Below are 24,183 nucleotides of genomic sequence, written 5' to 3'. Positions count from 1 at the left end.
GTCATATATGCATAGTCCAAAGTCAAAATGCTGGCCCAATGCGATTGGCCTAATAAATATAAGTGGAAAAGTACTAATATTACAAATGCGGAAGTGTGTTAGTTTATTGCCATAATGTTCTCAAACGTGTGTGATATCTGCTAACCCGCACTTGGCCAGTGAAGACCCTTCTCATTCTGAGAGGAAACCCGTGCTCAGTAGTGGGCCGGCAATGGGTTGATAAATGATGATGATGCAGAGTCACTCAGCGGGCGATGGAGAGAGCTATGGTTGGAGTTTCTCTATGTGATCAAATCAGAAATGAGGAGATCCGTAGGAGAACTAGAGTAACCGACATAGCTCAACGGGTTGCGAAGCTGAAGTGGCAATATAGTTCGTACAACTTATAGACGTTGGGGTCTCAAGGTGCTGGAATGGCGACCTCGCACCGGAAAACGCAGCGTTGGAAGACCCCCCACTAGGTGGACGGACGACATCAGATGAGTCGCAGGGAGCCGCTGGATTCAGGCGGCGCAAGACCGTGGCGTGTGGAAGTCCCTACAAGAGACCTATGTGCAGCAGTGGACGCCGTAGTATCGGTTGATGATGATGAATGATGATGATGACGTTAGTACTTACCACAAGGTAAAAATGGCCTTTCTCGTAGTAGAGGGTAGCATGGTGCCGCGATAGGACTCTGCATTCGAATATCGTGTTGGTCGGGGAAGCCGTCGCCCTGTATACGTTGCGCCCGATCTGCGGAGACAATTGCTTTTATTACTCCATGAATCATACGTATTTATTAATGGGACTTCAAAAGGATAAGGCTAATTTAATTCTTCTTTTATTAAAGAAGGGTTTGCTTAAATATTCAACTGATCGTTATGATTACTACATATTATTTAAGGTAGAAGGTCTACATACTCTAACGTCATTCATTATCGACTAACTTTTTTGTTAGCTAAATATATAGTACGCGACAGGTCGAGATGGTAATCGGGGAGGGAATGCCCCGCACACCCCCTGCGCTAACCCGGTGCAGGCGAGCACGGGTGACGCGGATGTGCGGGGCGTCCCCCCGCCTCATATCCCGATTGCCATCTTGACCTGTCGCGTACTATAGGTATAATGCATCCGATTACAAAGGGGAAAAGTTTTCGCCACGTCTTAGCTAGAAATATATTCTGATTCAATACATTTTCAATTGATTATTTTCATTAGATTTCGTAGGACAAAATCCATTGAAAATGTATTAAAATTATATTGAATCAAAATAGATTTCTAGCTAAAACCTCACAACATGGCGGAAACTTCCCTTAGACCTGACGCATTACATTGCGCTTGCGTTTGACTGCAATTACCTACACCAAATAGTGGCGATGATGCAGTCTACCTGCTTATATGTTGGAATTACTCAATAGCGCAGTATTAAAAAGTATATTAATTAAAATTATTCTATTCCATTCTAACATCCAAACGGTAAACGTGAAAGAACACAGAATCCCGACCAATATTTAAAATAATAATATTAAACTTCCTGTATGTACAAAATTCCATTACAGAAAATACGATTTGATAAGATCAACTTCCGTTGCCGGGAGTGTAACAGATGCAAGGCTAGAAATAGACAATTTAATCTCATTAAATTTAATCGCCAATGCACAATTATTGTACCATGTCTCGAGTACCAAGGGTCGTGAACTAAAGATTGTTTCACGTTTCGTCATCGGAGATCGGCGCAGATATTTGTGCTACTGGTGCGTTATTCACACTCGTTCAAGAACATGGTAGACCAACCTCCTAGGGACAACTAATGCATGCACGTATACAAGGTCGTGAGCTAAAGATTGTTTCACGTCTCGTCATCGCAGATTGATGGCGCAGATATAAATTGTGCTACTGCAACTGGTGCGTTATTCACACTCGTTCAAGAATGTAGTAGACCAGCCTCCTAGGGCCAACCCATGCATGCACTTATTCAAGGTCGTGAACCAAAGATTATTTCACGTGTCGTCATCGGAGATTGATGGCTCAGATATAAATTGTGCTACTGGTGCATTATTCACTCGTTCAAGAACGTAGTAGACTAGCCTCCTAGGGCCAACCCATGGATGCACTTATACAAGGTCGTGAACCAAAGACTGTTTCACGTCTCGTCATCGAAGATTGACGGCGCAGATATAAATTGTACTACTGGTGCGTTATTCACACTCGTTCAATAACGTAGTAGACTGGCCTCCTAGGGCCAACCCATGCATGCACTTACACAAGGTCATGAACTAAAGATTTTTAAAAATCCTGCAGGATGATTCTCGACAAATGCGTTAATTCAAGGTATACCTAAGCTATCTAAATTCCAAATATCCATATCGTTGAAAAAATTCAGATGATAATAATTAGATAAACCCACTATGCACTTGACTTTAGTGTCTCACAAGCTAGCACCTGATAGCAATAATAAGTAACTTACAGATAAACGCGACGAGACTAGAAATTCAAACAAGGTGCGAACTTGCACTCGTTTTTATAATGACTCAGGGACTCAGGAGCATGTTTGATGAATAAGTACTTAGACAGATAGGACGCGCGACGTCAACATGTAGGTGTAACGCGGCACCCACATACTGCACTGGTGCTTATGAGAGCTTGAGATTTAAAACTACCACATCACTGCTGGGTCGGAAAAGGTATACTTACTACAGTACATTTAAAGCTTAGTATTCGTGATCATTTTGTCTGTATGTTTTTGTTGTTTTGTACTGTGTACTGTGTTTGCGCTATATGGTCCCAAATGAGTATAAGGAACACTCAGGAGCGCGCGTAAAAGCAGCATAGCTGACATCTTACGAATCCTTTTAGAACTTATAAGTATCGTCACCATCATTATCAACCCATCACCGGCTCACTACTGAGCACCAGACTTCATTCAGGATGAGAAGGGTTACATGTAAAATAATTGACAATAATTTTCTTGTAAAATACAAAATATTACGTTGGAGAACAATAAGATAAAGATCAAGATAAATAAGTTTTTATAGAAGATGCTGATAAATCTTATCAGAATATTATGTGTCTGATAGGTAAATAAAGTATGAAACAAAACTTTTAAAATATGTTAAACAGTGTCTTAAGTCTGAGCAAAGTCAAAGTCCACTCTATAGATCTCAGCCTGTCTCTTTAAAAAGTTTATGCCATTCTACATGTTTATTGTTTATACTATACAATACAATACTATGAAAACCAGTTACTCAAATTAACACTATGACTCTGTTAAGTAAATGAAACCACAAAATTTTGCAGGGTCACACTTGTTTACAGACTTATATAATTTTATTCAAGTATATATTGTCTAATAGGAGGCTTCCGCTGTTAGTTAGTTTTTACTTGACTAGCAAGGATAAGCCACACCGTTTAACTGGCATGATACTCTGACACTAAATGAGAACTGATTTGATTATTTATTAGTAATATGGGTTTAATAACACTGCTTAGGTTAATGCACTTCTATCTTAGGCTGCAGCACTTACCACAAAGTGAGATCATATAATAATTAAAAGCTAACTTGGTCATCGAATTTAAGAAAAATACTTGGCTGGAATAATGGAAAACCTTCGATGAGGACTTTTAGTTCTTTTTTTAATATACAGGTTTGCGCTTGATGGTGAACACATCTGACAGTTTTATAGCTTAGGTTGGTCAATTTTTTTGCTACTTTTAATTGAATAATCATGGAAATCTTAAAATGAAGGAGTTCTAATATATTTAAACTAGATAGCTGTTACCAAACAGTTACAAACATTAAGAGGAATATTACCTTGACAGGTTGTTCCAGTGTGACGCGTCTTTCATCAAAGGGCAAAGAGTTCGAGTGAGGTATGAAGATCGCCCTGGGTACACCCACATCCTGGTTATTCTGGGTCTCTGGAGCAGGTGTCCAGTTGTAATCCATATTTTTCACTGTGGTGTTCATAAGTGGATTAACTCTCTTGTTCTTTGCTATCACCATCGCACACCTCGCTCCTCGGAGTAACCATTCGGGCCTCGTTTATTATATGACGATCTCCACATCGAAGAAAACAATCATAACACTGGCACTAGGGTGAAAGGAGAACTCCGTTTCCTGTCATCTTCGTAACAAACGATCTCGGTTTGCAATGTGTTATCAAGTCTATTGCACGCCTCTCCAACTATACATCCCTAAGGAAAACACTTGGAAAATAGAGTATGAAACTTGATTCCTTTCGCGTACCGATTCGTTAGATATTAGGAAACCATCGAAATCTGGAAGAAGTGCAACGAATGCAAACCGTATACTATTAATAGCTTACGTGTAAAACTAAAAAACTATTATTTACAACCAAAGTGTAATAAAACCAATATTTTTAAAGGGCGTTGATCAAAATTATCGCTCGAGGAACTTACGAAATGGGCGCACGAATCGGACATTTGTTTTGTTGAGTTGGGTAGCTACCGTCTGTATCGTTCATAGTTCATTTGTTTTTTATTGAGTTTTTACCATTTCAGTAACGAATAATTTTAAATAAATTATAAAAAATCTCAATTTATCACTCCTGTTTCTCAAGGAATTAAAAAATAATTTAATAAAATACTTTAATAATTATTAACCGGTTATTCCGGTACATACCGGTTTTTTAACTATATTTAATCTGTAAAGAAGTAGCACACAGACAAACATCCAAAAGTTAATTACAGTACAGATAATAAAGTATGATGGTTTTTTTCCTTAGATGAATGATTACCTATGATTTTTTCGAAGAGTAAGAAGATTAATTGTCGAACGCGTATACCCGAAAGGGACAAAACAACAAGAGAAATAATACTTACGTATGACAGGTTATGTTCCATAATTTGCGTTCGCTACAACTTTTACACAGCAATGCAACATAAATGGCTTCTACACACGTTCAATACTAAATTTAAAACAGAAAACTATATAAAAACTCTTAACATTCGCAATAAATTACTATCAAAGAGATTTGTTGGGCACAAACTACAACGTGCCCAACAAAAAAAAGCTAAACTATGACAAAGACAAAAAACTATGATTACGTCTCTATCACTCTTCAGAGCTTTTCTATAAGTACACCTATCTTGCTCTAACAAGGTATTGGCCCCGATTCTCTAGTCTCTCTCTAAACTAAATTTAGAGTATCTGCATCCTTTTCTTTTTACTAATGCTAAAAAAGGAACGGAACATGACTTTCACATTTAAAGACTCTAAATTTTAGTGCACAATACAAATTTAAACAGTAGGTTCGCGAGTGCGTGCTAAAACAGGGGTTTTACCATCTAAAAATTTAATTTAGAAATGTCAAACTGCTTCTGTCCTTTTCATATTACATTAGTAAGAAGAGGGTGCGAATACTCTAAAATTAGGTTGTGCTTAGAATCGGTGCCATTATTATTTTAATACCAAATCTACCTTGATTCTTAATCTGGGGATTTTTTGATCAACATTTAAAATAAGAGCAATATTTTTTGTAGTTTAAATTGTTTGAATTTTGAACTGATACATAAATCGGTGTCTACTCCGATATCTGATATCAGGGCGGACCGCGGATTATGTGAAAGGCGCTGTACATAATTTCATAGAAATTTTACTTGCCCCGATATCGTATCGACGCCCGATAGCTAAATTAAATTGGACCGGATAGTTTGGAAACGCTCTTATTTTTTTATTTTTGTTTTTTACTTTTTAAGTGTTGCCCATAAAATAACCGATAACCAAATAAAACCGAACTTATCGGAAAAGTTATTCTTACACTGTGGTTGTTCAAGGACTTTTCTCACTCTATCACACTTAAATTTCTACCTTTATCTCTTTCGTTAGTGTTGCCATATAAATAAACTCCCGAGTTGCACAAAATACATAACAGATGACACTGCTAAACTTCAGGCCGTTCGGAGGAGGAGAAAAAGAAAAATCGAAACTCGTCGTCTCGCCATTGTATTGTATAGCGAATTGTGTGAATTTGAGCCCTTGGAACGAAACGGTTTTCTGTCTCGGGTCTTGTGTGTAAAGTGTGTATTAAGTGTGTGCCAATTTTCAAAACAAAAGTGCAAATCCTAGTGCTTTTACAATCTCGTAAGTGTACATTGAATAACGCTAATCTAGGTTTAGTGCAATACCCTACGATTGAACTGTCTCTCGATCTTCAGCTGCTTACCGTTCAATATGGCCGTTCTGCTATTTGCCGAAATTTTACTAATCGTCAGCTTATCGATTTGAAAACATTATTTCAAAGTCATCTCTCCCCATGTCCAAGAATCTTCTGCAAATTCTTCTGTTCGTTGATGTGGCAAATTGACAGTATGGATTTGACGTTTAATCTGAGTCATTTCCATGCGATGTTCTTTCAGATGATTTTACCATTTTCGCGCAAAATAAACGTGCCATTTCCAAATTAACGAACTTAATTAGGTACGAACTGTTCAAAGTACGTTATTATTGACAATCAAATCTCGTTGAATGAGCCGTGACTATCTAAACAGATGCTCAAAGCCAATTCTTTCAGCCTAGAATTGGCGATCGATATGTCTCAAGATCTAGACCGTTTAAACCTTTATGAATTACTAATTGCTGATAATCGTAAGTGAAAAGTTCGTGTTGTTATCTTGTAATTGTGTAATGATTAGTGAAACAGGTTCATTAATGTTCATACAAATTCAATGTAAACAATTTGTTACATTTTCTTTTATATCTCATGTTTAATCTGAAGTTACAACATGCTGTTTGACTTATTAATTATTCACTTTTACTTCACTTTTATAAGATGTGGTTTAAATTGCTTACTTTTAGGTTAAATCCATACCTTTTAAATATGTGAATGTGTTCTACTTCTGTATGCTAACTTTGCGTGGGCCATCCATTTAACCAATTTTGACGAAATTTAGAACAGAAATAGCTTGCTCTCAGGGATGAGACAGGTTACTTTTTGCTCCAGAAGTTGAAAACACAAATCTACATGCATAGGTTAGCAGGCATCATCTATTTAATACCAAGATAGCTTGCATCTCGAAGAATGCTTTTTATCCTGGTAAATCAATGAGTCCCCCCACAGGATTATTAAAAAGCCTAAATCCTCATGGGTGAAGATGTGGGCATCATCTTGGGATCCTTTCTCATGTTTAGCTATGTTGCTTGCTCTTTAGTTTTAATGTTATTGGAATGTATACATCTGATAGCCAGTTTCAAGGGAGGTATACAATTTCAAATCTAGAATAATTATGCTTGGACTGTAGATTGTATTGGGTCATCCTTGTACCCAGTTGTTGGCACATCTTGACATTGTCATTAAGTATGTCCTGTTATTAGTTTTGGGGAAAATTGGTAAAAATTGTTAAGTTTATTGTATTTAAGTAATTGATAAAATAAACATCCCTTGTGCAATGGTGAGTGCAGGGAATAATCATTACTAAGAAAAAAGGTTTTATAGTCTACCTATTTCATTAAATTCTTAACCTGTAGTTATTTAAATTCTTGAGCATTGTTTGTTCCAAAAATTATTCATTCTTACTGAAATAGTGGGTATTTAGAAAAAATTATAAATACCCACTGTATTTATAATTTTTTTTTACATTGCCAGCTGTTGCTTTTGCTGTGCATACATGGGCATATCATCTTGTTTTAAGTACAAATTAAAACATCTGTTGGTCTTGACCTTCCTCGAGTATTTAATAAGTTGCACTACTTTATATTGATGTTTATTAACTTATACTTACTAGCTCATGTGTGCGACTTCGTCCGCATGGACTAGACATATTTCAAATTCCTGTTGTACCCTCTTAGGGATCGAATTTTCAAAACCTTTCTTAGCAGATGTCTCTGTCATAAATTGCATGCCAAATTTCAGCCTGACCCGTCCAGTAGTTTGAGGTGTGCATTGATTGATAGAATTAGTCAGTCGTCGATCAGTATTTGGTTAATTTGGTTGTCCTTTTGCACAATAAACATTGAAAAGCATAGCACTATTTTTAACTGGGTTTAAATGGGTTACCTAGAAGAGATCACTGGTTAAGGTCGCCCTTTGTTTTTAAGCATATCCTGTATTTTATTCTTTGGCATAGTATCTATACATCTATACTAATGACTAAAATTGAAGTGTCTTTTTCCACTCCTCCATTCTGATGCTGTACGGGACCTGATGACAAAAATTGATGGGATTTAGAAACTGTTGGTTATAAATTGATATTGGAGGTTTTGGAACTGGATTTGTAAATAATCATGTGTTTAAATTTTTTCATGAAGTTTGGTACTGAGATACCTTGCATCTTGGGGACGGGCTACTACGTATAGGCTACAATAGTTCCCACAAGATTTTTTAAACCTAAATCCACGCGGGCGAAACCGCGAGCATCAGTTAGTTAAGCAATAAAGATGTTTTAAATTAAATTAAATATTTTCAGACCACCGTTAACGTTTTGATATGTATTACAAAATTTTCTTATACTTAGTTTTTGTCACACAGGTGTGATAATGGCAACGGCGTTTCTGCCGTCGCCCGCGTGAATTAGTGAGACTCTAGTGCAGTGAACCTCCAGGGCTCGCCGCCTTAAGAGTTAACCAACCACAATGAAAATGGTGTTGTCACAACGGCAACGGGAGGAGCTGTAAGTACATTGTATTTTACACACATTCATTATAGAAATACAAAGATTTTTAGTCAATGATAAAATAATTTTAGTTTTTTTTTAAATCATCAACTGAATCTACTAACTGGTTTGGAATACCCTTTCTACTGAACCAGCAAGAAACTTGGTGGTTTTATTACTAATCACATCATCATCGTGTGCCTTCTTCGAAATGAAGTTTGGAGGTCATCATGCGAAAAGCATTAAAGTATTAAAGGCCGCCTCTTTTAATTTTGGGTAACTAAGCCCTGTCCAGTGTCCACCCCTTGATATCGTCTAGACATTTTTTTTTTAAATCTATATAGTGAGCAAACGAGCAGGCGGGTCACCTGATGTTAAGTGATTACCGCCGCCCATGAACATTTGCAGCACCAGAGGAACCAGACATTTGCGTCTTTGGCGACCTGGAGCCCTTTTGCCTTCAATTCTTCCTTCCAAAACTAATCTTGGAAATGAGAATTGGGCTCCTCTTTGTAAATGTGCAAAGAAAGCGAACTTCCTTCGCATGATAGTGGACTTGAGTTCTCTGTCTTCGTGGGCCATTTCCAGTAGTTAGTGTTATTACTAATAGGAACATTCATAAAATATAAATGTGTATACTTTATGAAGTTTGTGTGATTAGCTACTTATAACCTGTCCTTATTAACAAAAACTCATACTATTTGTATTGTATTTACATTAAACAAACAACACAGAGTTGTTGAAACTTGTTTTCAATTTGTTATTGTCTGAAAATGTCAGATTAAAATATTTTGAAAGTCTGTATTGGCAGAAAATGCTTTTTATGACTTACAGATAGACATCTCTAAAACCTTGAGGCTAAGTGTTTTTCTTAGGCCATTTTAATCTACAAAGCATAATCTGAAACTATCAGTCTTGACACCACTTACCTACTTACTGACTAAAATTTTACTAACAATTTCATTGTTTTAGTCTACATAACTACTTAGTTATAAAAACTGACTTCTCTCATACAACTCTGGAAAGGGTTGTTCCCTGAGATCTAAATGAACAAGTTAATGTCAAGTGAACTCTGATTTCTCTTAATCAGTGTATCATTCTTTCTCAATAATTTGATAACATCAATGAGTAACATAGTTACTGTCGTTTACTTTAGTGTAATATCGTTTTATTAAATTAATTTAGTGTTCGCCTTCTAATCGGAGGTCGGGCGTTCAATCCCGGGCCCGCACGTCTAACTTTTCGGAGTTATGTGCGTTTTAATTAATTAAATATCACTTGCTTTAATGGTGAAGGAAAACATCATGAGGAAACCGGCATGCCTGAGAATTCTCCATAATGTTCTCAAAGGTGTGTGAAGTCTACCAATCCGCACATGAGCAGCGTGATAGACTGGCCAAAACCATTCTCACTCTGAAAGGAGACCCGTGTTCTGTAGTGAGCCGGTGATGGGTTGATCATGATATCGATTAACTTAAAAAGTTACACTCAAGGCTATGTAAAAATGTAAAGGTGTATAGACCAAGATATACTTACGTTGCGTCGACAGTACAACAGACAGTTACAATTTTATTTGGATAAAATCTGAATACCGTCTGTCAGCTCGACATCAGTATGTAAGCTTAATCAATTATTGTTCTTACGTATTCCAATTTTTAAACCAGTTCGGAACTTCTTTATCATGGGACTGGTTTGCGAGTGGCGAGATGTATGTGACAGGTTGCATATTATGTAAGGCGAGCTTGCAAGTCGAAAGTATAGTGCAGCGATCCTTCGTGAGCTTTTGCAATAAGTCGATAACTATGGTACTGACTCCCGAAGTGAGAAGTCTGCCGTTGCTTGTACGAGCGTTAAGGCGCAATTCCGTGCCACGCGGCAGACGGCAGACTGCAGGGGCAGCCGGCGACGGCATGTGGCTTGATGACAGATAGTATTACTTTATAGTATTACTCAATTTAATTTGTATGAGACAGATTCCGATTCGTAATGTTATAGAGACCGCGCAGTGACCGCTATATGATGGCACCGGGAGTGTTTTTAACGCTGGCGTTATTGTTACAGTGTCAAAAAACACTTTAGAAAACCATACTACCTATCTGGATTCTGGGTTGCTGTATTAGGACAACGTTTCAGTAACGTCATTCGACGCTACATATATTCGCATTTCGCTGCTATGTAATCGCACCGAAGAAACCAGAGCTTTAACATATCCGACTTAACTTTTTGATACAGTAGTAAAACATTCCATCTTGTAAGGAAATAAGTAATAACTATGTCACTGGTTACTGACTTATTATAGGCTTATTTACATTTTTCTCCCGTTATCTATGCCAGCTGTACAAAGTTACTTATGAACTGAACTGAGTTTAGGGTACGTGTAATGTGTAAAGTTCGCGACAGGTCGACATGGCAATCTCGGTATGAAGCGGGGAGACACCCGCGTGTCACGCGCGCTATCCCGCACCAGGTTAACACGGGGGCTGTGCGGGTGAGCGGGGCGTCCGCACCCCGATTGCCATGCCGAACTGTCTCTCTCTCTCTCTCTCTGTATATTATCTTACGATTGCGAGGGTAGGTAGTAAATCTATGGGTTCATAAAAATATTCTAAGTACCCAGGCCCATAGCGTCATACTTATTTCTTTTTTCATTTATTTTATATTTTTTCAAAGATGTAAAATATGCTGCATAATCCTAATTTTATTCTAATTCAGTCATACATAATAAAGTGATAAATAAAATTTATATTTATTTTATTTTGCATAAGGAGATTACAAACACCAACTTTCTTTTATTTTTATTTTATTTGTTACAGAACCGCCCACAGAATTACGCACTGAAATTTTATTATACTTATTTATATAATATTAAAAGCAGAATTTAATATTTTAATATTCTGTTAAAAGGCATACATGCATCTAAGATGCATGCCTAATATTTAGGTTTTAAAAATAGTGTGAAATCTTTTTGTTTTCCGGGATAATAAAGTATGTCAGTTTCCAGGATGAAAGCTATCTGTGGTCCAGGTTGACTAAACACTTTCGCATGAATTAATTATGACAGACAAGTATCCACAAGCAACAAAACTTGCAGAAGTCAGCTTTGGCACTGGTAAGATACAGTTTGCACTGTGTAACACTCAATAATTCAATTTCTCAAGTTCTTCCATTGGAAAGTAACTTCTGCAGTTTTTATTGCTAGTGGACATGTAGCTTAAGTATGGACGTGGATTAGAAAGGTTATAACTTCAAATAAACGTTATTATGTTGTAATTAGCATATTAAATTATTATTTGGTATGAAAATTTTAATAACGATTAAATTAATAATAGTTAATAAGATACCAGACGGTGAACTTTATGCTATTTTTCTCTTAGAATGTGTTTAAAATGTATGCGAATGCAAATGTGAATGTATTTCAAGTATTTTAAAGAGGAAATTCTGTTTTGTAAGAGTGGTTTGATCACAGAGTTAATGATTGGCTATCCATCATCAGATGAAAGTTTCTTTTGGATTTGTATAAAGTTCCATATGCATGATTGTCATGAAGTTCTGGTTTGTGGGTTCCATTCCTGGCATAGTCATCTTAAATTTATAAAATGAAAAGATCTAAGAAGATGAAGACTGATCTATTAACGCATTGTTCAAACTACTGGATGGATTAGGCTGGAATTTGGCATGCAGATAGCTATTATGACATTGACATCCGTTAAGAAAGGATTTTTGACAATTCAACCCCTAAGGGTGTAAAATACAGGTTTGAAATCTGTGTAGTCCATGCGGATGAATTCGCAAGCATAAGTTAGTCACTATATATAAAAATGAATCGCTAAATGTGTTGCTGATCGCAAATCTCGAGAACAGCTGAACCGATTTCGCTAATTCTTTTTTTATAATATTCCTTTGAAGTAGGTAGGTACGGGGATGGTTCTTACCGAGAGAAAAATTTAAAAAATTTGAATCGACTGTTAGGCGGTACGAAGTTCGCCGGGGCAGCTAGTTTTCTATAAAAATATTAGATAAAGACTTGACAAGTTCACTTTACACCTTTCCGCCATACGTCTCCATTCGCTCCTGTCAGCCGCCAGTTTCTCCCTTTCCTCGAGTCTATGTCGAAGTCAACCATGTCTTTTGGCCCAATCCTGGGAATTTCCATAATTCCACCTGAGCAAATCCGGGTCGGCTCTGCTTATCTGCTAGTATTGGTATAAGAAACAAGCCTTTTCCCATTTAAAACATATTGACTCTACTTTTGTATGAATGCTATTACATAATCTTTGCATGCCAAAAATACTTGTGAACGGTATAACTTTCGAGCTTAATTGGATTTTCGCTTGTTGTAACACTTAACCAGGTCACTTTTCAAGTTGCTTGGACGCCCTGTTCGTCCCACGACCTTTGAAAGTAACAGTGTTCCTACTAGTCTGAGAGCTAGCGTCAAGATTTCATATGAAATTATTACACGCATTACAAAATAAGGATGCTCGCATAAAGAAGCAGGTTTCCAGTACCAAAAAAGTCGGTGGGGGTAAGCATCGCTCGGTGCGGCTAAAATAGTCTTATGTTGTTATCTCGTACCTATTTCCTGTCTCTTTATATGAGAGCTCATAAAATTATAATATGGGGCTATTTTACCCGCGCTGATCGGTGCCGGCCTGCACGGATCTGTCGGTACCAGTATCCCGGTTCTTTATGCAAGCACCTAACGCCATTGGCTGGACCCAAAGTAAATCGTAGTCTCCGAACTAAAAAAACTTCTCGCTTTTTGTTCTTATTGATTTGATAGAGCTACTTAATAATTTACCTTATAGGTACATAGAAAGGGTAACTAAGTCCCGAATTTATAAAGTAGAATTTGCTTATCGAACTGGTTCAGATTCAGAAGCCTAGATATCAATATAATCCTAAGAGCCATAAGTTAATTTAAGTATATCTACGTATACAATATGATTTTTTTTGAATGCCAATCATATTTTAAGTAATCAATTTTGTTGATTTATAAAATAATCAACAATTTATTTTCAATAAGTAATCATTTTTCAGTTCCCTGGAAATGACAATTTCGTAAAAAATAATTTCGAACTATGAAATAAAGTATTATATGATGAAAAATTTGCTGCATGCAGCTTTTCTAGGCTGTAATGTGTGTTTACCATATAGTTTAATATCTACGTGTACAATATGATTTTTTTTCCAAATGCATAACCATTTAAGTGTTGATTTATAATTAAAATAGTCAACAACTTTTTTTTTGAATAAGTAATCATTTTTCAGTTCCCTGGAAATGACACTTTCGTAAAAAAATAGTTTCGAACTATGAAATAAGTATTATATTATGATGAAAAATTTGCTGCATGCAGCTTTGCTGGGCTGTAATGTGTGTTTACCATAAAGTTTATGGTAGAGCATGTTTATGGCATAAACATCAAACGTGCTCTACGACGCACAAAAGTAAACATGATATTAATTCATACTAATGTTATAAATGCGAAAGTGTGTCTGTCTGCTAGCTTTTCACGGCCCATCCTTTCAACCGATTTTGACGAAATTTGGTACAGAGATAGCTTGCATACCGAGGAAGGGCATAAGCTACTTTTTATCCCGGAAAATCAAAGAGTTCCCATGAAATTAAAAACCTAAATCCACGCGAACAAAGTTGCGGGCATCATCATCATAAAAAAAATATATTCAACCCTACAGCAAATCTTGAGGCCGTCTCTTAGACTAAATAGTGCCAAGTCGTTGCCCGCTCTGTCGGCGCCTTCCTGTACCTACTTGGTAGTTAGTATTTACCGGTGTGCAACTTTCCTTATGTACCTGAAAAATGTAAATCTCAAACAATTGTTATTATTACTTACTAGCTGATGGCAGCGACTGCGTCCGCGTGGAATTTTGTTTTTCAAAATCCCGCAAGAACTCTTTGATTTTGCGGTATAAAAAGGAGCCTATCAATTAATCCAGGGTATAATCTATCTCCATCCCAAATTTCAGCCAAATCCGTCCAGTAGTTTTTGCTTGATTAAGTAACTAACATCCAAATATCTAAACATCCACACTTTCACATTTATAATATTAGTAGGATATCATGACCAATTGAAGAAATGTTCAAGTATCTAACTATGTACAAAATGGTCACTAAACTAAACCTATGTATAATCCGCGACAGGTTGAGATGGCAATCGGAGTATGAGGCGGGGGGACGGCCCGCACACCCCCAAGTCACCCGCGCTCGCCCGGGTTATTGCAATCGCCTGTCGCGTACTATACAATAGGCTACTTGACTCATATCTAATTCCGTCCATTATTTATTATAGTATTTTGCTTAAGACAACGAAATATATCAATAACAATTATTAAAAACGCAGGATGGATATACAAATCCAATTTAAAAAAATACAGTTTTTATTTTTATTTGAAACGCAGAAAACGCTGTCAGCCATGATGTGACGTCATTAAATATGTAAACAAAGAAATGTCATTCCTATGTCACGCGGGGACTAACGTAGTATCCATATATATAAAATTTAGAGTCCTGACTAACTTATATATCAACGCACAGCCTAAACATCTAAACAGCTGGTTCTAGATACATGAAATTTTGTGCGTGTGTTCTTTGTAGGTAAAGAGAAGGTATCCACTAGGAAAGGATTTTTTGAAATTGAGTGGGTTAAATGGAGGTTTGAAATTTATGAAGTCCACGCGGGCGAAGTCACGAGCATAAGCTAGTTTTTATATATTTCTAAAAACTCATAGTAAACGTAAAAAAATATCGTTTTCTCTTTATAAATTGAATAAGTTATTAAGTAAGACTTACAACAAAGTGATCTTTGCAAAATTAAATTTGGGTTGAAGTCGTTAGTCATATAGGATAGGATCCCTTTAAGCAAGTCTTTGCGTGTTACGTATATTTATTTCACTGGGCACTCTAATCCACAACTTTCCTGTGGTCTTTATCGATGCGTTTTTTACATTCTCGGATGATATAATAACGATAATTACTATATTTTTCATGTAAACTAGTATAGAAGTCATGTTTATTAAACTTTGGGAGGTTATGCTGTTGTTTACAAATGCATGACGTCAGAGCACAGATAATCTATCGGCCAAACATGGCCGACAGTGTTTTCACGTGGCTAAGAAAAATATTTTTTTAAATTAAAGTTTTACGGTTTTTAGGGCGCAAAAAAATAAAGTGTTAATTTTTTTGATATAATAGGACAAATATTAACCATTTAAGACCAACTTAAAAAAAGTGTCAAGTAGCCTATTCTTATCCGAAATTCGATCGTGTCCATATTAGATAATTTAAGGAATTTACTTAGAAAATAACATTACAACAATCAAAAATAACTATGATGTATGTAACTCTGTATCAAAACAATGTGGTAATTTCACGGACTATAACGATGCCAATTGTGTTAGAATATCACTACCCCTATTATAAATGCGAAAGTGTGTTTGTTTGTTGGTATGTTGGTCTGTCCTTCAATCACGTCGCAACGGAGCAACGGATCGACGTGATTTTTTGTAAGGGTATAGTTTAAGACCTGGAGAGTGACATAGGCTTTTTATCCCGAAAAATAAGTCCCCACGGGATTATTTAAAACCGAATTCCACGCGTACGAAGTTGCTGGCATCAGCTAGTTTGTTTATATAATTGAAAATTTCTATACTATCCGAGTTTACTGTGGCTCGATTACTAGACGATGATTGACATGTCTTCCTGAACCATTGAAAAGAAATCCCTTATCAGTAAATTGATATCTACAGTTAATCAAAGCGACCGACGACGTCCAACTTTTCTAGATTGGAAATTCAAATAAGAGTATCAGATAATTGCATAATTTTATCTGATAGTCATTAAGTTAGACGATTTTGTTCATCGTTTTTGTTAGGCAACGTTCTTTCAAGTCAGTAAGAGGACTTACGACCGATTTTTAGTAAGTTTCTACTAAAATCAGTTTATTTCCCTTTAGTACCGTTCTTCCATAACCTACAACCTTTATTAAGAATTTATAAAACTCTGTTATATTATGTGCTTCTTGGTTCATCCTTAGGTCAGAGGAATCATCCGTACTAATATTATAAATACGAAAGTGTGTCTGTCTGCTAGCTTTTCACGGCCCAACAGTTTGACCGATTTTGATGAAATTTGGTACAGAGTTACTAACATCCCGGGGAAGGACATGGGCTACTTTTTATCCCGGAAAATCAAACAGTAAATTTACGCGGACGGAGTCGCGGACATCATCTAGTTTATTATGACCATCAAACTGCACTTTGAGGATTGCACACGGTACCTAGGTAGTAATGATGACGTTAATAATTTTCATCAATATCATCGTCAAGCGATTGACGTCCACTGCTGGACACAGGTCTCTTGTGGGAACTTCCACACGCCACGGTCCTGCGAAGCCTGAATCCGATATTAATAATTTACACTACCTTAAAATAACAACGCCACAAAAAAGACGCCTAATATTGAGTTTTACACTGATTGTAGGATGCTGTATACTCTACCAAGAATCAAATACAATGTATAAAATATTTTTTCGAGTTGCAAGTTCGATTCGTTTAATTGAGATAAGGTTTTTAATTGTACTAATTCTAAAATCTAAATATATAAAAAAGGTGACTGACTGACTGACTGATCTATCAACGCACAGCTCAAACTACTGGACGGAGCTATTATGACGTAGGCATCCGCTAAAAAATAATTTTTGAAAATTCAACCCCTAAGGTAGTAAAATAGGGGGTTGAAATTTGTGTAGTCCACGCGGACGAAGTCCCGGGCATAAGCTAGTACTTAATAATATAATAAAAGACATTAAAAAGTCATAATTTCTGCAATATCTCCAGTGTGATCGTACGCAAATTGCAATCAATCTTAGCTTTATCTCATTTCTCTGCCTGCTGAGTTGTTGACCCCAGCCCTATGCTTGCTTGATTTCATAGAACAACAAGCTTACGAGAAGACTTGTGCTCTTGTCCGATAAAAAAATCAGAGTTCACAAACTCATAATTTTTGTAGTTAATATGGTAACGAATATTTTGTCAAATTATTTTATAACTAGCTGATGCCCGCGACTTCGTCCGCGTGGATTTACGTTTTTCAAAATCCCGCGGGTACTCTTTGATTTTCCGGGATAAAAAGTAGCCTATGTCTTAATCCAGGGTATAATGTATCTCCATTCCAAATTTCAGCCAAATCCGTCAGTAGTTTTTGCGTGAAGGAGTAACAAACACACACACACACACACACATACAAACTTTCGCCTTTATAATATTAGTTTGATAATCGCCAAGCAATACAAATTGAAAATGAATTAACATACAGAAGAGTTTTTTACTTCGAAAAAAATAATCAGGGCTCTGCCAAGTGCCATTTAATAAGGGTAGATTAGAATTGCAACGCGCACTGACAAAATGAAATGCGTAACTGAAACAAAGCAACACAAGAAATTGCACATCAACAATTTACACCCACTTCAATCAGAACTCGGTCATATATTTTTTAGACTCAGTGCCAGTGGTCCACTACATTGGTTGTGAGAAACTTTGCGAATAGCCTCTCCCCCAAATGGAGGGGCTGTTGCATTTTGTCTGCTTAGTGCTTGATATGTTCTTCAATCCCGGCAGTAATCGAAGTGAAAGGAAAACCACGACCTATTCAACTTACGAGTGCTGAGCGCTAAATAATGGATCAAATTCTCTACGGCTATTCTAGATTGAAACGTGAATATAAAATCAGTGAAATTAACTTGGCGTATCAAATAACTTTTTTAGACAGCCAAACGCGACGGGTTGAGATGGCAATCGGAGAGCCGGTGCGGGCGAGCGCAGAAGACGTGTGGGTATGCGGGGCGTCCCCCCCGCCTCATACCCCGATTGCCGTATCGACTTGTCGTCGACGGTACTGACCACAGCTTGACCTCACCTGATAGCACTTAATGAAGATGATGTATAAAGATGAAAGCTGGGTTGTTTTTGGTAGGTAACGGGGGGTAATTCTATACAGCATAGGCATTCCAAATTGTATAAGTCCCGCAAATTGCTAATGCGCGTGGCCGCCATTTTAGTGACGTCAGCACTAAACTGAAGTTTCGAGCTGATGGTATATTTTGTTTCGGCTGACGTCAAAATGACGTCATTTTAATGTTAATGAGACATGGTTTCAGCGCAATAGAAATTTGCGAGACTAACTTTGTGGAAAATGACTTTTTTTTAAATAATTTATTTATGTAATAGCTCAGTACAGTTCATTTCTCTGGAATCCTGACCCCTAAACTAAGAAATCCCGTGTCTTCGGGACCAACTTTGCTAGTAGAGACTAGAGTAGTCTAGTCTAGGTAGTAGGCCTTAATTTATTTAAAAATTGCTTCTACGTAATTGAATCGAACGTAAAATCTTGAGAGTTACAAAGGGAATGGTGCACCTTACTTTATGGGTTTTACCGCCTACATGTCCAATTAAAGAATACACTTAATCGCATTACAGTGGGCCTGCGCTTTGCGTCAAATATTCTCTTTGCCGCGACGCGCTTTGCAGCGCCGCCACCGCACCGCTCTAGTCGACATGCACCATATGAAATGATTGAAACAATATTTTGACGCTTTGCGCCGCATTCTTGCAGCGCTGCGCGGCGCCGAGCCGCTGTAATGCAGTCCGGCCTTTATGTTAATAAAGGGAAGGCATGCCAGTATGCTCTTTATGTTAAACGTGTCGCACTTGAACGACTAATCGTGATCAGAAAATGTCTCAACGGCATTAGTCACGTAATTATCATTAGAATACTGCCTTCCTATTTATGGAGTAAAACACGTCGTATCTCTATTGATTTGTAGGTTACGGGTAACCTACATCTTTCATGCAAGATGGGACTTGGTTTATGCCTACGATCTTACATCATGATGAAAAGCAGTTGAGGTATTGCTTGGGACTCGCTTGTCAAAAAACGGCTTATTACATACCTATAGGGTGGACTACCCAGTAGTCTGACTTTCAAAATAATGTTTCTCAAAAATATGAATTTATGATAATATGGCAGGAAATACAATGTTATTTAAGTAAGTATGTACGTATATGATATCTTAGTTATTGTAAAATTTTATCGGAAAGATTTCCAGAAAATCTACAAAATATATTTAGTTTATTGTAATATTACGTATATTCGCTTGTGTCCAATAACTTTTCTGCTTTTACAATTATTTTATTAGCACAGGACAGTCCGCATTCCGCCAGCTGGCCATCTCAACCTGTCACGTACTATACCACGTTACGAATGGAGGTCGTTGACTGCATCATGATTAAATATAAAGATCGCAAATTAAATGTAATAAAGACGTTTCGAAAGCCTGACAGCTTCTATGAGTTCGCTGACAAGTACTTAATTAGATAATTTTTTCTACAAATTAAGATTGATTGACGTCGGAAGTACTTTTCATCGTAGATAGAGTGAACGAGAAAGAGTGAGCTCCAGCTTGTCGTAGGTACGTTGAAATAGAATTTTTAAGCTTGAATTTTTTTCTTTTCGAGTCTTGATGAGTGACGACCCTCCTAGCGCAGTGTTGAGTGCTGTGCTCTTATAAGTGTGAGGTCGCGGGCTCGATTCCCGGCAGGGGCAATTTGGGGATTTTTAGGGTTCCGTACCTCAAAAGGAAAAACGGAACCCTTATAGGATCACTTTGTTGTCTGTCTGTCTGTCTGTCTGTCAAGAAACCTACAGGGTACTTCCCGTTGACCTAGAATCATGAAATTTGGCAGGTAGGTACATCTTATAGCTGACATTTGGGGAAAAATCTGAAAACCGTGAATTTAGGGTTAGATCACACAAAAAAAATTAAATTGTGGTCATGAACTAATAATTAGTATTTTCAACTTTCGAAGTGAGTGACTATATCAAGTGGGGTATCATATGAAAGGTCTTCACCTGTACATTCTAAAACAGATTTTTATTTATTTTAATGCATGATAGTTTTTGAATTTCGTGCAAAATGTCGAAAAAATACGACTGTAGTACGGAACCCTCATTGCGCGAGTCTGACTCGCACTTGGCCGGTTTTTTTAGTCAACATTTCTTCAGCGATGATTATTATCGTAAACAATACATACCTAATATGTATTGTTTACGATACATATTATGTATTGTTTACCTCCGTGATTCAAGACCTCCCATTCATAGAGAATTATTCAGACCAAATCTAGTCGACTTGCGATAGGTGTACCTGCAAAAAAATAATCTTACGTCATACTCTATTAACATAATCGATCAAAATCTTACTTATGCAACACTGTATAAGATATTATGATAGAAAGCGATTTGCTAATATTTGGCGCTAGGTATCAGCTTGCCTTTTGAATTCTCTATCCGACCGACACGGTGATGTTAACCGCAGGCTTCTTAGGGTAGCGACACACCTGCTGAATGTACGGCGCCGATACTTCAGCGACTGAACTATCGCTCATAGTATTCGGTTGGTGTGACACCAAATGCGCCGAACAGCCCGACTGGCGGCGTTTAGTTTAGCGCTTTACGCGACGAAAAATTACGTACGGCGGTACGTGGCGTCGTCTCTTGGTGGTGTACAGTTGCGACGTGTTGAACTGCCCAGAAAGATGGATTTTATTACAATATTGACTATTATAGAGGGCTTAGAAGAAGAAGTACACGCGCCGAACTTTCGGTCGCGTAACGTAGAACGCGTTCAAAATACATTGAATGCGTTCTAGCCGAAGTAATCGCCCAACGGAAGGTACGGCGCTACGCCGAACGAACGTATTAGAAATTCAGTAGATGTGTCATAATAGGTAACTTAAAAAATATTACGAGCGTATTGAATCGAACTTTCGGCGCCGTACTTTCGGCAAGTGTGTCGCTACACTTAACAGGGAACTCTCTGTTACTCGCCCCAACGTTTAATTCTCATTTCAATATTTACTAATGAAACTCGATGTAATTTTGCGGACACGTTCTTGAAACTAATATATATCTATGTCTGTGCTTCGCTAGTTATCCGTAAAAATAAGTAGTTTTAAAATTACACGGGTTTAAAAATTTGTATATGTAAATTCTTGAGACCGTGTCACTTTGGAACTGAATATTTTAACGGAAATCTGGAAAACAATAGACTTGGATATTAGTTTCTAGAACGTATCTACAAAATTTCATTGAGTTTGATTGTGTTGGTTGTTCAAATGAGAGCCAAACTACGTTTGTTTGGCGAGCACTACGAATAAACCACTCTTACAGCGATCACGCACTCAGCCGATCCGAATCCGTGAAAATACGGATATAGAAAATATCTACGACATAATATGTCATAAGCTACCATAAAAATAGTTCGTAAAACAAAAAGGAACGTATGTCTTTTCACGGACTCGGATCGGATGAGTGCGTGATCGATCTTAGGCTTGGAAATATACAATGCGCGACGACAGCGACGGAAATGTATAGTACGGGACGAGTTGAATTGGCAATCGGGGAGGGAACGCCCCGCATACCCGCACAGTCCCCCCGCAGTGGTGTGCGGGGCGTCCCCCCACCTCATACCTCGATTGCCTCGACCTGTCGTTGACTATACTTATATGAACTCGAAGTTATAATAGAATGAACTGTATGAAGAATTACCGTTGGCGGGCAGGCTGGGCTGAAGTTTGACACATTTATATATGCAGTTTCTTGTATTGCAAATCGTAATACGCATACGCGTGCACTCGCTGTGACGTCCTGCCATGTGCGCTGTACCTATGTTGGTATGTTCAGTCTATTATAATTACGTAAATAGTCGCACGGGTATTACTGGTGTCCCTAAAAATAAACTGCTTGGAACACATTGCCCTAGTGCAGTGGACGGCCTTGGAATATCTTCGTTTTTGTTTCTTTCAAACAAGCAGGTGCCCCGGGTTTTGCCCGTACATCTGCATTACCTAGCACTCGTACGTGCAACGTTTTTAATTAAAATATTTTAATACAAGTAAATACCTTTTATACTATTTAAAACCTACTTATTATCCTTGGAATTTATAGTATTACAAGTATCATTGTTCCTGGTCGGCTTTTATGCAGATTATTTTTCTTCAAAACTTCCGTTAACTCTTAAAGCTCGCAATAACTACTCAATCATGGCCACCGCCAAAACACATCTATCCCACTTCTGATTTCGCGGTTTTACAATATGATATCAAAATGTGTTGCTATTGTTGTTTTTTACACGAAAAAAATCTAAAAACTTGTTTTACGCGTCTAAATATAGAAAAAATGACTTTTGTTTCAATGTATAGACTTCACTTATAATGTGTAGTTAATGTCCGCTTAGATCTAGGATTATAAATACCCCACAGGAACCCTTTGTTTTCCCGAGATAATTAATAGTATCCTATCCATAGATTAAGGATCGGTCATCGCTGCGCGTAGCGGAGACCAATCTAAGATCCTATCTCTTTAACCGTGCAAATGGTTGAAATAAGAAGTTGAGAGGTAAAGAAGTAACAGACCAACAGACCTCTACAGATTTATTATATTAGTTTCGTTAAACTGTAATATTAGTATGTATGCCGATGCGCTAGGATGGGATGTCTCTGAAACGATGTGTGACTCATCGTGTTTGTCATTGAGTCGATGCGTTACATTTTATTGTCTGGCCTGACCCCAGTTTTGTTTGGAAACTCGTTTCTTTGTATTTAATGATTGTGCTCGTGTGTTTTTCGTTGTGATAACTTGTAGTCATTAGCATAATATTGAAAAAGTTCAATAGCAATCATATCCGCTCACATGTAATTCAGACTTTTGAAACCTCTCGAGTCGATAGTCTATTCTATTAACACAAATCTGTACGAAGTAATATTTATAGCTGTAGTACGCGACAGGTTGAAATGGCAATCGGGGAGGGAACGCCTCGCACAGCCCCTCGCTAACCCAGCGCGGGTGACGTTCGGGTGTGCAGGGCGTCTCCCCGCCTCATACCCCGATTGCCATGTCGACCCGTCGCGGACTATACAGGTGGTTAGTTCGTTGATAATTGGTATGTATGGGAATATGGGATGATCTTTGGAACTATTGATCCGATTCTGAAAGTTCTTTCACTGATAACTAAATAGCAACACTATCTTCGAGTGATATAATAGGCTTTAACACGCCAACGAAGTTACGGACAAATGCTAGTTAATTGAACTTTGTTTGAAACCTATGTTTCAGTACAATTTTTATGGGCAACAATGGCATTCGATCAAATAAAATTCTGATATATATATATCAAAGTGTTGATTATATATTGTACGAATTAAGACTCCTGAATAGCTAGCTATCTTTCTGTAGGTACTTCTAAAGCCAGTTTCATGGCCAGTGCCCTCCCTTAACGCAATATCCTGTTACATTATGAAAATTCCTTTAAACGATTAGTATTAGACGATAGGCCTAGGCCAACAGCGTAGAAGACGAGGCGGTAAAGCAGTCCGTGTTGCTAGCAGCTGGATGTTGAAGGGCCTAAACAGCCGTTGTACGATCAAGTTGTCCCGGATCTTGGAATGCAGTCCGGTCGCCGGCCGCTAGGCTCCATCCGCCATTTATTCTGCCGCATACCGCAATATTTTGCATGT

General features: G+C 37.6%; 2 protein-coding genes across 3 annotated transcripts in view; one reads left to right on the top strand and one right to left on the bottom strand.

The window, feature by feature from the left end:
• Slmap (Sarcolemma associated protein) overlaps positions 1–4,611 on the bottom strand; it is a 30,468-nt gene extending 25,857 nt beyond the window's left edge. The window contains exons 1-3 of one of the 2 annotated variants that reach the window (XM_034975930.2): positions 4,402–4,611; positions 3,794–4,260; positions 619–735 (exon numbers count right to left, since the gene is read on the bottom strand). In XM_034975930.2, the coding sequence (XP_034831821.1) occupies positions 619–735; positions 3,794–3,985 (309 nt within the window). In that variant the 5' untranslated portion in view covers positions 3,986–4,260; positions 4,402–4,611. The remainder of the gene's footprint in view (positions 1–618; positions 736–3,793; positions 4,261–4,401) is intronic. The other variant, XM_069503681.1, reaches the window with a different exon arrangement.
• A 1,271-nt stretch (positions 4,612–5,882) lies between these two features.
• Positions 5,883–24,183, top strand: part of Lis-1 (LisH and WD40 domain-containing Lis-1) — a 42,259-nt gene continuing 23,958 nt past the window's right edge. The window contains exons 1-2 of the mRNA XM_034976446.2: positions 5,883–6,085; positions 8,469–8,610. Of these exons, the coding sequence (XP_034832337.1) occupies positions 8,573–8,610 (38 nt within the window). The 5' untranslated portion in view covers positions 5,883–6,085; positions 8,469–8,572. The remainder of the gene's footprint in view (positions 6,086–8,468; positions 8,611–24,183) is intronic.

This window comes from Maniola hyperantus, chromosome 15, assembly GCF_902806685.2.
Source record: "Maniola hyperantus chromosome 15, iAphHyp1.2, whole genome shotgun sequence".
Classification (NCBI taxonomy): domain Eukaryota; kingdom Metazoa; phylum Arthropoda; class Insecta; order Lepidoptera; family Nymphalidae; genus Maniola; species Maniola hyperantus.
This window is presented reverse-complemented; position numbering and strand designations above follow the sequence as displayed.